General features: G+C 40.3%; 1 protein-coding gene across 1 annotated transcript; it reads right to left on the bottom strand.

Moving 5' to 3' along the window:
* Positions 1-2,866: 2,866 nt before the first annotated feature.
* On the bottom strand, positions 2,867-16,405 carry mapk12a (mitogen-activated protein kinase 12a). Its single transcript, XM_080761506.1, has 12 exons — positions 16,175-16,405; positions 12,903-13,032; positions 12,630-12,688; positions 12,134-12,245; positions 12,004-12,033; positions 10,852-10,899; positions 9,772-9,886; positions 9,139-9,210; positions 8,873-8,952; positions 6,567-6,645; positions 6,221-6,394; positions 2,867-5,093 (listed from the first exon to the last, which is right to left on the bottom strand). Exons 1-12 carry the CDS (start codon positions 16,291-16,293, stop codon positions 5,026-5,028), a joined length of 1,086 nt encoding a protein of 361 aa, XP_080617632.1. The 5' UTR covers positions 16,294-16,405; the 3' UTR covers positions 2,867-5,025.
* Between the last annotated feature and the right edge of the window lie 387 nt (positions 16,406-16,792).

Raw genomic sequence — 16,792 nt, 5'->3', positions numbered from 1 at the left:
CCAGGAATGGCTGCAACACACATATACAACCACACATTGGAGAGACAGAGAGACAAGGAGAGCAGAATTCAGATTCAGATTCCACATAACGTACATTTCCTGATTTTCATAGCATCACCGAAAGAAAGAAGAATGTTTTTACTGCTGTAGAGAGGAACACGCAAAGCATCTTGCTGCCAGAATACAAAAATGAAGAACTAACTACACGCCTAATGCAAGTATTGCGTCTCTGAGTTTGTGAGAGAACTGAAATTGAATTGATAGTTGCATTTTTGTTTGAAATATTAATTTTTTTCGGGATTGTCATTTTCTTTTCTTTTCTTTTCTTTACTTGTAGGCCTATAGGACATATAGAGGATATACAGAGGCAGGAAACAGAGCGCAAGGAGAGGAGATACGATTTTGAACGCAGCTGTTTAAAACGGAACCCACAATGTGGTCAGTGCACCCGGTTGAGCCGCTTTATTTTTTTATAGAGAGTGTTGCGGATGTGTCACTTTGAGAGTGGGTTGGATCCAAACCCGTGTCATAGTTCCTCATGTGCTATGCTCTTGTACCAAGTGAACCAGCTTTTTGTTATCCTTTTTCTTTTTGCAGCAGTACTGCAGGGCAAGAGCCGTTTGAGGAAAGGTTCTTAGCAGGGGGTATCAAACAAATTCTAGGTCATGGGCTGCATCCGATCAAATCAGACTTCATGCAGGCCAGATGACTTGTGTACATGCATAGATTTATTTTCTCAACGTGGTCGCATGTGCCTCAGCCCCTTCTACAATTAAAATGCTTCACTTTACACATTTTGTTTGAATATTACATAGCAAGCATTACTCTCTCACTCACATTAGTGATGCCCGTCTCTTATTTTGTGACGCAATGAGTTAAGCGTCCTCCTATGCCCAGCTTTGTGTGTACCACAGGTGTGATGAGAGCGCCCCTCACTTCACACATGTGATTAGATTTTTCTATCATATTTAGAATTATCCATAATATGTTGTCCTGTACTGTACCTGACCATGTTGTAATTATTATCTATGTTTTGCCATCTTTTATAAAGTCATAAATTCCCTTGCAGGGGCAGAAAACCAAACTATTCAAGAGAGTCAAGGAGTCAAGGAAAATTGGACAGAGGTTGTAGCAAAGGGTCAAAAGACCAATTATTCAAGCGTTACAGAATTTCCAAATCACTTAAAGATCTGAAGGACATGTAATTATTCCCTGACTGCAAAGAGGGGGCCTCTTGTATAGTTGGATGGCAGTGGTGGAACCATTACATTTATTCAACTACTGTAGTCAAGTACAATGTTGAGGTACTTTGACATTACTTGATTGTTTCAATTTCTTGAAACTTTATACTTCACTACATCTCAGAGGCAAATATTGTACATTTTACTCCAGTACAAATATGATGATATGACCGCTTAGTTACTAGTTACTTTGTGGGTTCAACTTCAAATGATTACAACAATATACATTAACCACTTTAATCCCATAGTGCAGTGCTTCTCAAAGGTTTTGTCAAGGACCCCCAAATCACCATGTATGTGGCTGCAGACCCCCATCTGAAAATATGTTGTGCAAGGGCATAGATTGCATAGATTTTGTTGAGATATTTTAAAAAAAGGCTGATGTGATGTGTTGTAGTTCAGCTATTTTAAATAGCCGATATACAGTAGTTTAAAGTGGTTAAACTTATGGTTACTCACTTGATTCCACCACAAAAATAAGCTTGGGGTTCACCACAGAAGCATTCAGCCACTAGGTGTCACACTATACCCAATTACACAATATGTAAACATTAGACAGTTTACTTTAATTAATCCCTCTGGATATTAATATACCATATCTAATCTCATGGTCTAAATCCTGACTATTGTACAGTTAACTCGTTTTTCAGGGGACCCCCCTGGAAACCCCTCAAGTACCTACCTCTAGGGATCCCCAAGAACCACTGCCATGGTGCTACCTGGAAATATTTGACAATATTTGAAATTACTTTGAAATGTAGTGGGGTGAAAGTTAAAGCATCCCAAAACGAGTGTGATACTCAAGTACAGATACCCAAAGCAATTTGAGTTTGAGCAATTTGAGCCCATTCTGGGCGGGAACCCCTTTCGGTGTTTTAAGCATTAGGTTATACTTTAGCTATTGAAAAATAGCAGATCTACAAGCTCATGGCACTCGCGCTACGAGCTTGTAGATCTGCTATTTTTGAAAAATCGTGAAAATGTGGCACAAATCTTTGAATATATATTCTTTCACAGTGAACGTTTTAAACTCAAATCTTTGCTTCTGGGGGAGTCCCTGGAACAACATATTTTCAGATGGGGGTCGGCAGCCAAATACAGATAATTCCTGGGGCTCCTTGACATGAAATAGTTTGAGTACCACTGACATAGAAACATGAGGTTTTCCATAAAACTGTCATGATTTAGAAGACATTTATAGAATCTCGTGTTAGGTCTAAATGGTACTCGGTAGTGTAGACTCCTCTTCATGGGGCAATTGAATCCGGGTAGCTCTACTCGGTCTTTTGACCACAAGGTCATGGGTTCGATCCTGGGCAACGCCAACTCAGCGTCAATAGGTTGAGATTATTAGTTTGTTCTGTGAGCTGCCATTTAGTCTTACCTCAAGTTGAATAATCATCATTCATCTGATCTAGAAAGACAACATAATGTAGAGCAAAATACACGGCGAACTAGTATCTATGGTTTGATTTCACTATAAAACAAGAATTTAAATGACCACTATCATAGCTGTAATAGAATCCGTTCAGTTGGGGTGAAAAATAAAGAGCATTGTTAGGTTGTAGTTAATCAACCTTTAATAATAAAAAGCATACAAAACATATTACAGTATTCTACAAGAAAAACAATGCATTTTGTGCAAAGAAAATGAACAAAAATAAAATAAAATTAGAAAACTTCTTATCTAATCTACTGTACACTTTGGTTTTAAAAGAAAATGTAAAAAGCAGCTTTGTGCGTACCTTGTCAGTGAATGTGCTAGATGCGTTAGATTTACTGGTGTTGTATTGCTTTCATGACAAAGGCCATAGGTAGACATGATCATGTTGCAAATGAAAGTAGGTCACACAGCCTACAACACATTACTGTGAACACATGTACTAACGCCGAAATGTGTACAGTACACCAGCCCTCGCGTTGAAGTAACTACAGTGTATCATCACAAAAGTGTCCTATTTGAAGGTGTGTGTGTGTGTGTGTGTGTGTGTGTGTGTGTGTGTGTTCTATATCTATATAGCTCTATATTCCCCTAGTAATCATTGCTAAACGTGTGTTTGTTCAGTTAAGTTTGTTCAGTTAGTTACTGAACAAACTATCATAGAAATGATTATCGGCATATAGATCTTAATTTTAGGAAATAAATCACTTACGTCACATTTAATGAATAATTATGCGATGTTGTTGTACTCTAGCCTACTCATGTACTGTGCATGATATGCAAGAAATATGGAAAGATAACTATTGCTTCATCCAGGAAGCAAGATATTGGAATGCAAGAAGGCACAAATGCATAGACACACCAGAGAAACCTTATATCGTCTCTGTCGGGTGGAAACCTCATATTACTTTTCAGAATTCAAATTAAAAAATAGCAAAACTCGCAGATCGAAAAGCTGAGGTGAAAACGTGGCACTTTTGATGCTTTTGTGTGACGCTGTAGTATGATAAAGTACGGCGGTGATTTACAAAAAAAGAATTGACATTAAGAGGTTTCTGTCTGACAGCAAAGATATGAAACATGCCCATGAACATAGAAGAAAGGTTAGTATTATGTGCCAGGTAGGGGCATTTAACAGCCATAATACCCATAGATATAGAAACGTAGATAGCACATTGGCCGCTGCTGTTCATTGAAGCGATGCGTCATTGCAGCTGCCATATTTGGTAGGGAGAACAGTGCCTCCAAATGCATGTATTATACCCCATGTTGAACCAGGAGGTCTCTCAGTCTCCACTACTCCCTGGATTTTCAACCAATTTGTACCCGCTTTCGTTTGTTACAAATGTCAAACATTTAATGAAGGGTCAATAGAGCACCGAATTCTGACGTCAATATCGGTAGAGGGCAAGTCCACGGGTTCATGTTCTTTTATTTGCATTGTAATCCCCATAGGAGGATTTTAGATCGCCTCATATAAGAACTGGCCCGGCCGTTTCACTCATATGGATATGAAGAATCAACTGACTGAGAGAAAACGCTAATGTTACTGCTGCTGAATTAGTTACATTACGGTATCAAATATGAGTGACTGACGGTCGCAAACGACACAGAGCCACCTCCCCGACAATTTCGCCGGGACACTTTGTTTATTTTTGGACCACAATGCTTATATGAGATGAACCCATGTTATTCTCCATAGAGAAATTACTTCCATGAACAAGACTTCGGCGCTCTATTGCAACCACTTGCAACTACTTCCTAAAACTGGGGTTTGAAACTTGATGGTAGCCTATTTGATAAGAAACATACAGGATTGCCCATAAACTGGACAGTGTCAGACATATCAAGGTATACAGAGATATTGTATACTGATGTTGAATTAAAATAGGCTATGAAATAATAGCTCTCCATAGTCCGTACCTATCCTTTCTCCCATTCGCTCGCTGTATTTGTCTAGACTTGCGCTGTGTGCGTTTGTGTGTCAGTCACACACACACAGCACGAGAGAGAGAGAGAGAGAGAGAGAGAGAGACATTACTGCAGCCCAATTTTTCTTCAGTACAATGCAGCATTACATATACAGTATGGGAGTGGTGTTGACGTGTGGCCCAGTGGCCATTGAGGCGTCCAGCCATCTACCCTATGGTATTTATGTCAATGAGATGTCACATGATACCAGCCATTTCAGGAAATTATAACAGTATATTGATATATTAAAATGTACTGGCTTCACAGGTTGTTAAGTGAACCTAATCATCAATGAAGTTATTTCAACTAAACGTTCAATGCACATTGCACACACAAAATGCTGATTAGGTGACCTAACACAAGCGCCCCCCCCTAAAGTGAGGTTTCCCTGGTCTCCAGCAGAACTGGTTTGAAGGACAAAATCTCTGTGAAGGTGTGACCTATGAGAGAGAGAGAGAGAGAGAGAGAGAGAGAGAGAGAGAGAGATGTTGTTGTTTGTAATATCTGTGATTGTGCTTTGGCAACACTTGTAAAACGTCATGCCAATAAAGCCTGTTGAATTGAATTGAATTGAGAGAAAGAGAGACTTAAAATAAATTTAAAGTTGTCCTTCAATTGGGTACATTTTTACAGTCTTTGAGAAGATCGTTGAACGAATTCAGTATTTTAGCCGCCTCCAGACATACTTCTGGGTCCATCAGAGCGGTGTTTGAACCGATCGGAGACTAAAACAGCCACTAATGTCTCATTTTACCACAAAAAAAAGCTACTGGTCTCCCAAATCTGGCTGTGACAGGCTGTCTGCCCCACGCTGAATACTATCGCCATTTTATACTACTCAACCCTGCACAGATTCTAAATATGCCCCCGAAATATTGTACTGAGCAAATGGACTGTTACCACTTTCAATAATAATGATAATAATAGTCTTTATTGTCTCCACATCATATGTTTTCTTTGTCATGGACACTAGTACAGAACATTAATAATTCTACTCAAGTTGGAAGAATTAAGACCCATTTTAACCCTCTTCCTTTCCAAAAGAATAACATTATTGTAAAAAGATTCACGCGTTTAGATATTGCTATTTACAATGAGAAGCGGACGGGAGCTGGTGCCACTTGGACCCGGAAGTAACATAGGACTACAAAATGACGTCGGACTAAAATACAGAATAGAATCCACCGCCTGTTTTCGACCGGCACCCTGCATTAGTGCAGCTTGTGGACAAGTAACTTTCGTATCTGCACGCTTTCATGAGACTTGCACAAAGGACGCACTACAGCCAGCCGGCGGAATATGTAGATTGTGTACATGTAAAATTATTAAGTATAAATGTTGGGGCTTATGAGGCTATGTTCAGACTGGGAGCCCAAATCCGATTTTTCTATCCAGTTGATCAAACTCACAGTGCGGTGTTCAATTGGGATGTGTTGTGAGCTTGTACATTCGCTATCTTTCAACAGATTCATTTTATACAGATGAATGCAAACGATCACGATGATCTCGAATAATTGCGATCAGTGCGTACGTAACGGTGGTATGTGATCATTGTGGCAGGGCTTACGTTTCCACTGGTCCAGGGACAGTTCAGTGTTGTCTAGTGAGTGGTCGTAGGGCTGAGCCTCCGTCTCCTCTTCTGGCTCTCTGAACTCGGAGAAGTAGGGCAGCATCAGAGCGTCCGCTGCAGTTACCCTGCTGGCCGGGTCCAGAAGTAACATGCGCTCCAGCACAGTCACGGCTGGGGAAGGAAGGAGTGCAAAAAATAGTGTGTTAATTTGACTGTGTGTGTTGTTTTATTATCATTAGGGCTGCAACTCAACTACCTATTATTTTCTTTATTATTATATCGATAACTTCAAATGGTTATTAACTGCACCCCAAATTATCTTTTACTTAAGAAGTAGTCTTACCCTGCTGGTTCACTTTGGAAAACACTTGGTGAAGGTCTTTCTTTTCCACTTTGGGGAGACTTTTGATGTAGCTTTTGGCCTGAGGGAATAATAATAAAAGAATTTAAACAACCAGATTACGTTAGTAATACATGTTTGTCTGAATAATGTGTGCGCTAGGACTTTACAATATATAATTTCAGTATTGGCATTGCGATGTACAAGTCACATGTGCAATAGTCACAGGGCATACAATGCAATATGAAGCTCAAATTAAATGACACTAAAATTATATTTTATAATTACTGTGTAATTCTTTAACTCTTGATTTTCTTTTTACCAGCTGCTTGAAACGCTGCTGGTATAAGGCTTCGGCAAATGTCCCTGATTGTCCCTGAAACCTAGTCCCTGATTGTCTGCCTCGTCTCTATGCTACCATGGCTGCCTCTCTAGGCTACTATGGCCTGCCGTAGGCTTAATTTGTTTCTCTAGGGTGGTGAGTCTCCAGGGAGCGCTTGTTTACCCTGCCGGCTACTACTACGGGCAGGGCGACAACCAATGACATGCCGGTTTTTGGAGTCGCCACCTATGAACACATGTGAAAATTAAACGACAGCCATGTGGACATTAAACGATCAACGTGCGTGATGCGACAGCATCGAACCCAACCTACTGCAGTGCACACGACAGACAGCAAAGCCCACTACTAAAGGTACAATATGCACAAGAATGAACTCACTTACAGTAACAACAGTAGTAACAACTGACTTTAAAATGTCAAACGACAGACAGGGAGAGAGACAGTGTGGCTAACCACGCGTCACTTTTATTTCTCAACCTGCACAAATGCGTGTCTGTCGTCCGTCTATTACATGCATGGCTCAGTAAACATGGGCTGTTTGCGCTATGTGCATACATCTTTGTAAATGCATTACCAAGCCACTTTGTGAGCTTGTACGTCTGCTAACATCTACCTACAAGCTCACTGCATTGTGCGCCACCTGACCAAACCCCAGAACTATTCGTGGATTGTCTCCTCGTCCATTCAGAGCATGTCCATTCATTAGCACAAGCCTCATCCATAGGAATGCTAATGTATGCCATTGTCTCATGGGGTGCTAGGTGTGGGGGTCTGAGTGGACCTGTCGCCTGCCAGGTACAATCTCTCTCTTGTTTCGCATTGTGCAACCACAACATACAATCAAAAAGTGCAACGCTAATGAAGATAGTGGCCTACACTACAGCCCGGCAACGCTTCATTGTTCCCACTCCATTTAAAGCAGTGTCATTAGGATACTAGTTCCCTGGGAAAGCGAACAAGGCTCAATTGTGACAATTATTTACTCATCATGTTAAACCCTCCCGCGCACACGGATCAGCCAACGCAGGGAAGCTGGAGGTACCTTCACTAAAAACGCCGGGAAAGCTCCAAACGTCCCAAACTCTTCTCCGTTCTGGCTCCAAAACTATGGAATGCACTTCCCATCACAGTCAGAACTGCAGCCTCACTCCCAATCTTCCGCCGTAGTCTGAAAACCCACCTCTTCATGGCCCCTTAGCACTTGCCCTAGCCTAGCCCTTTATGTAGACTTAGATAGTAGACTTAGGTTAGCATTGTTATTTTAGACAGACTTATAGCTCGTTACGTAGACAGCACTAGAATTGCATTTTATGTAGTCATAGCACTTTATAGTACACATGTATAATATATAATATAGTATAGTATGTATAGTTGACATAGATACTCCACTGTTACGTTCTTAGTTTATACATGATTCATGATAACTACTTTAGATATGTGATGTATGCCATGCTTTTTGTTTTTGCTTAAATGTATGCCATGCTTTTGTTTTTGCTTAAATGTAAGTCGCTCTGGATCAAGAGCGTCTGCTAAATGCCTAAATTGTAAATTGATAGTAGTAGACTGACAACCTCTCGCCCAAATAGTCTGTCTACATCAGGATGACGTAAGCGCCATATATTGAAAAGAGAAATTATACATTCTCACAATGCATTTTGAGTACATCTGCTATTGTGGTTTTGTATTTTCACTGTTTGTGAAATGGTCAATGCATTGTGGTGCACATTCTTTATGAGCTTGTAGACAGGCTATTTTACCCAACAGGTTTTACACTATAGCCCTACATTTAAATGCATTGCATAGCTCTAAAAACCAAAAATAGCGATGTGCATTTCTGTGTGAGCATGTGGATGAATAAAAATGAATGTGCATGCGTGAAGCCTAAATTATGTTCCGTCACACAGTCGGCTATTTCCGGTGCGTGACGGTGTCATGCATGTGTTGTGGTAGCATGTGCTGAACTCACATCCTGAGATTCTAATTTGGTGATGAATTCTTGAGTTGGCGTTCCCGTGATCTTCATGATCTCAGTAAGCTGATCAAGGTCTAAGGCACCACAGGCAGGGGTCAAGGTTCCAATATTATATTCACACACGGCCAGAATTATTGTACAAATTGTACAAGTTGTTTTGGAAAACAACATTCTAAATTTACAGACCTACGTCTAATAGCAATTTCCCGTGTGTGTGTGTGTGATTCCAGTGGCAGAGGGACAGGCTGATAAAAGGATACGGTCATTGCCTTTAAACAGAGGTTTTCCCTGCAGCATCTCTGCCATGATGCAGCCCACAGACCAGATGTCCACTGAGGAGAAAACAGCCCACATGACGTTAAACACACACACAATAGACATTTCACACTCTAATTAGCGTGTGTTCACACTTTCACACTGTTCGCCTCTAATGAAGAAAAATAAAAAGCGCTGCCAAGAACACTTTTTCTGCTGAAAAAGCTAAAAATGTCAGATGGTGTGTCACACGATCAACAGAAAACAGACAGACTTTAACTTTTATTCTCAACTTTTGGAAAGCGCTCCACTCGGCCAAATAAGCACACTGACAAATAGAGTTTTGGTCATTTAGCAAAGGGTTAAATATAAAAAAGGTGGTGGCTATTTTATTTTTTGTAGAGAGTAGAGACAGTGTTAACATACCTTTAATAAATATATACAGTAATTGAACAGTAAACAGATAAACAGATAAACAGATAAACAGTAAACAGATAAAAGAGCACCACCTAGTGGATAATCTATTTTCTATTTGGTGGTTTTAATTTGTTCTGTCCTAAGGCATAGCTGAGTAAGCCGACTTCAAAAGCTCACTTACAAAACACCATATCAAACAACAGCAAATAGAAGATGATTACCAGTTTGAGTGTAATGCATCCAACTGAGGATGACTTCTGGAGCTCTGTACCAGCGAGTTACAACATATCCCGTCATCTCGCTGTCTGCCTGCCGTGCCAGACCAAAGTCCAGGATCTAACGGAAATGAAAATGAAAAGAAAAAAACAATTATTACAATTACATTTGTAAACATTGTTTCCTAATCGCAATTATTTGAGATACTTGCAATTATTATATTTTTGCATAATCTTTATGCAATAAATAATTTCTGTAGACTTAGATAGCATTTGATACAGACTTATAGCATGTTATGTAGACAGCACTATAATTGCATTGTATGTAGTCATAGTACAGATGTATAGCATAGTAGTATAGATGTATAGTTTACATGTTAGTTTCATTATATAGATATTCCAGTGTTACTTTCTTAGCTTACGCATGTTTCATGATAAATGTTTTATGTGATGTATTCCCATGCTTTTTTTGTTCTTGCTTAATGTAAATCGCTCTGGATTAAGAGCGTCTGCTAAATGCCTGAATTGTAAATTGTAACATGAAATCTATCGTTCTTTTTTGAAGAGTACATATGGAAATCTACTTAACCCATTTTGGGCGGGAACCCCTTTTGGTGTTAGCATTATGTTGTGCTTTAGCTATTGAAAAATAGCAGATCTACAAGCTCATAGCGCGCCACCGAGTGGCACGCTACGAGCTTGTAGGTCTGCTATTTTTGAAAAATCGAAGAACGACTGACGTAGAAGACATTTTTAGAATCTGATCTCAGGTCAGAATGGAAAACTGTCAGGATGTAGAAGACATTTTCAGAATCTGATCTCATGTCAGAATGGGTTAATCTAACATAACACTTCCTCATGTGAGTGCAGAGAGCTCATTCCCAAGGCACAGGTCAATCTCAATCAGCCTACGGTCCATCTCTATTTTCACATCCTCAATAGAGCAGTGAAATCCAGGTTAAAAATCTGTTTCCCTTTGAAGAGCTGTACATTTCTCAGCTATAACATCACAAGTAAAGTGTTGATAGAAATTATACATTGACACATGGAGAGTTGATTTTGATACCAGACCACTACTCACTGTACCTTGAGCTCACAGTCTTGGTTGATGGCAAGATTTCCTGGTTTGAGGTCCTGCAAGAGTCCATACAAAACAATGAACCGAAATCAAGAATAAATAGATCTGTATGTCTGCATATTTTCTTAATTTGTTCTTTCTGCCGTTTGTGTTGTTTAGTTGCTCGTCTACATGTTGAATGTTTACATGAATCACAATGGAAACAAGTCTTTTTTGATAATAATTAGCCTTTTTTAAACATACTACTCAGGGGTTGACACTAAGGTCTTAACACTTATTTTATATCTTTATGTGAGTGAAAGCGTGAAAACAGCACATTATAGGTAAACGGTGCTCGTATTTTACATTCCAAACCAGAAGACTGAACGCTCTGGCCACGTTTGTGTTTAGACATATCTTGCCCTAGCAACCAAACACCACATCGACCCTATTCTGATTCTGGTATTACTCTTTTCTTTTTTGATCTGATATTTTCGCTGTTGTTGTCATTATCTATGCTGCTGAATGCATAGAATGCCAAACAAAAATAAGTTAGACTCTTATGTACTGTACCTGTACACAAGATGTAACATACGTACAACCTTGAACCTTGATCTCGACTGTGCTTATAGAAGGTTGAGTACCCTCTCAAATGAGCATTGCCAGACCCCACTTGCCTGAAAGCTTTATTTACCTTAGGGGCAGGTGGGCAACCCTTAGTGTCAACGCCTGCTGCTGTACTCTTTAACTGTCAATAAAGGGTATGCGAATGCATAAAGTGAATGGCAAATCGAGTGGCAAAGAGAGTTTAACATTGTTTAACGTTGTTTAATGCAGTCAGATAGGACTTTTCTGTTTGGATGTATGAGCTCAGGGCTGTCAAGGCCAGAAAGATTTTTTTGACACTCAGTAGGCGTTTCTGAGGATGATGTCACGCGCATACCCTCTATAAAATATCCGCATACCCTCTAAAATATCCGCATACCCTCTAAAATATCCGCATACCCTCTATAAAATATCCAATCAATCAGTACCAGAAAACATCAAGTCGATTCTAGTTAGTGACACTGTGTAAGTTGTGTAATTCTCGCAATTAAAGTTCCACATAAAATGCAGGCTACATGTGCCAATGTAGACATGCAAACACATGAATGTTGAAAATAAATACCAAAGCTACTTACCCTGTGAATTATACCAGCAGAATGAATGTACTGTAGTAAAACAATATATAACAGGGATTGAATCATCAAAAGTGAATTCAACTATATTACATTTTGCATTTGTGTGAGAGCAGACATCAGAGTTCCTCACCTTTAACCCTTTGAGCATCTGATACACAAGGTACTGAACTTTGTCTTCTGAGAGCCTCTGTATCTTCATGAGTTTCCCCAGGTCAGTCCCCATAAAGGGCATTACCAGATAACTGAATAAGGAAAATACAGTACATGCATTTATAATTCAGGAGCTGTGCAGTACAAAAGCCTAAAGATTATCCATCAGTCTGCCGGTGCTAACTTTAAAGGGATTCAGTAGACTTTCTGTGGTCTGGGGTTTTCTGGCTCAAACAAGTGCTCTGATTTTCCTGCTGTTTGTGATGTCACAGCCTGCAAATCCCATATATGTCAATGGGATTTGCCAGCAGATGTCACTGTTTTGCCTGTTGTCATTGCAACTCAAAAGGCTTCCAAGCCCCAGAGAAAACTCACCACAGAAAATCCACTGAATGTTCAAACAGTACATGGTCCAATGTCATAAGGAATTCAATCTTTATGTGTGCTGCAGTGATGGAAAAACAATTTGTACTTACAAATCGTGAAATCTGTCCAGAGAGAGATCAGCAGTGAACACATCTATTAGGCCAATGACCTGAACCAGAGACAAATTGTATACATACAGTAATGAAGCCATGTCACTTAGACATTATAATTTAAATTCAGCTTAATAAACAAATTAAGCACAATCATGACAGCAAGTTGTCTTAAGCGTGTGCGTGGCTGTGGGCCATTAGACCAGTCTACAGATAGCAGCTTGTCTGCAGGGGCCCTGGACCACTGAACTAAGATCCTACTGTGAGACTCACATTTTCATGCTTCATGTGTTTTAGAAGCCTCAGCTCTCTGTAGGCCCTCTTGGCGAAAAGCTCAGACTGGAAGGGCCGGTGAAGCTTCTTGATCGCTACTTTGGCTTTTGTTCTAGAATCCACAGCTGAGCTGGAAGCAGAAATACATTAAAATACATTAAAACGCCTGGGCCATGGCTCAGTGGTCCAGGCACCTTGGCTGGTAATCCAGTTTGGCAGTGTGCCGTGGGTTCGACTCCCAATCCCGACGGCCTTTACTGCATGTCTTCCCCCCATCTCTCTCCCCATTCCCTGTCAGCCTACTGTCTGTCCCTCTATAAAAAATATAAAATAAAGGCGAAAGCAAAAATATATACATTAAAAAACACACACACACACACACACACACACACACACACACACACACACACACACACACACACACACACACACACACACACACACCTTTCATGATAGGGGGAGAGGTGGTGGTGTTAGTTGTTTTAGCAGACAGTTTGAGGGTCCAATGGAATTACGAGGTTTTGTCCAAAGCACTTTTTACTACTATCCATTGGTTCAATATTTTCAAAACAACACACAGCCGTAAAGGGGGTTCACTTCAATATCACTGATTTATGCAAAAATGTAGTAATGAGGTTTCCTCCCGACAGCAACGATCTAATATATCATCGATCTAACGGTATTCATCGTTGCTTGACCGAGGGCGTGCATATCACGCACAGGCTCAAAAGCTTAATCAAAATAATATAATGAAAATTCTTTTTTATTAAATCTAAATGCTGAGAGTAAGATGAGCGTTATTCAACACAAGCCTCAGGCTCATGTTGAATAACTGTGCCAGTAAGGCACAGTAAACCTGTGTGGGCCAGGGTGGCCTGCCAAGTGCGAACGCTTTCCATATTTTCAAGTTGGCCATGTTCTAGAAAAGCTTGGGAATCGCTGCCCTATATATATATATATATATTCTTCCTTCATTCATAACGTATGTGCTACAGGCAACCTATAAGTAGTGGGAAACAAACATTTATAGCCTGCAGGTTCGCTCATGTCAAGTGCTATTATGGTTGTTCTTGACTTGAAGAACTTGTCTAAGGAATTCATGCACTGCCACAGTCTTGAGTCATAGGATTATTGTGTTGTAGCTCTGGGGTTTTCAAACAGATTAATGTCATGGACCACACCACATTGATATGACAATAAAGTGAAGCTGACATTGAATAGGCTACATTTCTTAGTGTAAGACAAGTGAAAAATGAAAATGATTATAGGAGTTAGGACCACTGCTGGATGACAAGAACTTGGCCTCGGTAAAAACAATGCAATGGAGAGGGAAGTTGCACCACTCAGTTCACACAGGTGTGATTTTTAAAAGAGTAATTTGTATGGGGGTGACAAATATATGAATAAGTACAACTGCATTATGGGACTGCTGCTTTTGCTTTATTCAATATTGAAAAGATTGCCGTTTGCTTGCAAGACATGTTGATTCTGTCTTGTTTCATGTGTCTTTTTTTTTTTCATGTGTCCACAGTCCTTATAGCCATGGAGCCACAGGCCCAAAAGCTCAACGGTTAAGGTTTAACCTGTGATGTCATGACCTTATTTGTGTTTTTTTATGGCCATTTTTGTATACCCCACCATAGACAACCAATATAAGGCAAATTTCATCATACTTTAAGTAGCATGTGACATGTCAAACTAGGAGGGGGTTTTCATGATTCTGAATCCATTCCAAGCATTAGTTTTGCACGAAAAACACTCCTTGGCCTATAAATGGCGATAGCCGTCATCACAAATGTGATGAGGTCAGCACATTTGGGCATGTGGATTGTGGATATAGCCGAATTTAGGCCAAGGAGTGTTTTCCGTGCAAAACTAATGCTTTGAATGGATTCAGAATCATGAATACCCCCTATATAGTTTCGTTTGACATGCTACTTAAAGTATGATGACATGATGCCTTATATTGGTTGTCTATGGTGGGTGGGGTTCGCAAAAATGGCCATAACTTCGCGATATTTCCAGCAGAGCAGACCTCTCATTCTGTGGACCTTAATGACCAAATAAAAATAAAAAATACAAATAAAAGTATGTCATGACATCACAGGTCCTCTCAAATTTTGGACGCCCCGGCTATTAATTGTCGGGTTCCAGGGCTCCACAGCAGCTTTAAAGTCTCAATTTAACCACTTGAATCCTACATGTGCGACGAGTTGTGTGCTTGTAGATCTGCTATAATACAACATTTCTACAACAATATTTTTGGAAACATTGTAATGAGTCTGACAAATCTTGGATGGGGGTCCCTGGCACAACCCATTTCCAAACTTTTACATGAAAGGGTTTGAGAACCAACCACGTTAGTATATAATACTCTAAATAAATTATTTACCAATTACCGTATTTGAAATAATGTTGTATTCATTGATTCAAATAAGTTCCGGATTCCAGCACAAAAGGCTACGCCCACGATGTTAATCATTGATGAGAGTGAGAGCACAATAAGGGACCTCAGTCTGTGTGAGCACGTTGAAGGTGGCGAATGGCTGCTTAATAAACAATTATGGACAGCTTCTGCTCATTTGTGTGGAAAATGTTCGTGTAAAGTACAATTTTATCGCATAATGAAACATTATTCGAAGCACAGAGGCATTCTTCAAAAGCATATGTATACATGACAGTGAACGGTTCTTCGATCAATGCTGTGAACTGTGAAGTACTAGCCTACATATACTCATACAAGGAAGTGAAGCAAGCCGGCTGCTTGCAGTCGAGAACTGAATGTTCATGTCACGCGTCCGTTGTTTGTTTTGAAGATGATCAGCTCGTGTTGTTGTGATTGTGAATCAGTTATTGTGAATCCACAAAGCGACACCGTGGTACGGACCGAATATATACCGTAGGCTCACTCACAGTCTCTCACACACAGCACAAGGCAAGCTACATTTCCTTTGTTTAAGTGCCGTGCTGTCTGGATTGAACAATAATGAATGAATAATAAACTATATCCAGCAGTGCCACAGTCTGTTCTTAAACATCATTATCACTGACACTTATCTTAAATGATTGATTGATAGTTTAAGACCCAAATGAACCCTTACGACGAGTAACTGACATAACTGTACAGATGGAGGGTTCATTTGGTTCCATGAGCCATATGTAGCCTACACACTCGCAGTTGGGAGTCCGTGGTGGGTGGGTGCTGGGTGGCCCAAACTGAGAGGTCGAAGAAAAGAAAAAGTTTTTTTAGGACCAGTGCCAGTCAGACTTACCAGACGGTACCATACGCTCCCGTCCCCACCTGCCTCAGGTCCCGGTACCGCTCCGGTACCTCCCATGTGGTCTTGTTCACCTCCTGGCGGCAGTATCCAGGTCTGATGCGATTAGACATATTTCATTAACTTGTCTTGAATCAAGTTAAAACTAAGTCTTCGCCGTTGCTTTATTGAGTCGGTATAATGGTTTCTGTTCCGTCCTCACGCATCCATTGTCTACCCCTGTGTTTTCACCCTAGTGTCTGTAGTGCGTGCGCAGCGCAGGAGGGCGCAACCCGAGGTCACCAAATAGAGAAAAGCCACTCCCGAAAATGCTCCAACACACATGCTGTTGTTGTCTTTTAATCACCTAGGCCGGGTCATACCTACAGTGTTGGTAACAAACAAGTTGAAACAACCAATCTGATTAATGGCAGGACGTTTTAATAATGGCACCGACCAATGCACATTGATCCATGATTCTAACTCGGGTATCCAGGTGGGACTAAACAGTCTATTAACATGACTTTTTTTAATTCCTGAAAAATAATATTAAAGGTCTATAGATTGTAGGTAGCCCGATCAACGTCTAAATTGTGGAAACGTTTAAAGCTCGGCCCCTCTAGCATTTTGAGT

This window comes from Protomyctophum bolini, assembly GCF_963924005.1.
Source record: "Protomyctophum bolini genome assembly, chromosome: 4".
Lineage (NCBI taxonomy): Eukaryota > Metazoa > Chordata > Actinopteri > Myctophiformes > Myctophidae > Protomyctophum > Protomyctophum bolini.
Note: the sequence above shows the minus strand (reverse complement) of the source record. Positions and strands in the feature narration are given on the sequence as shown.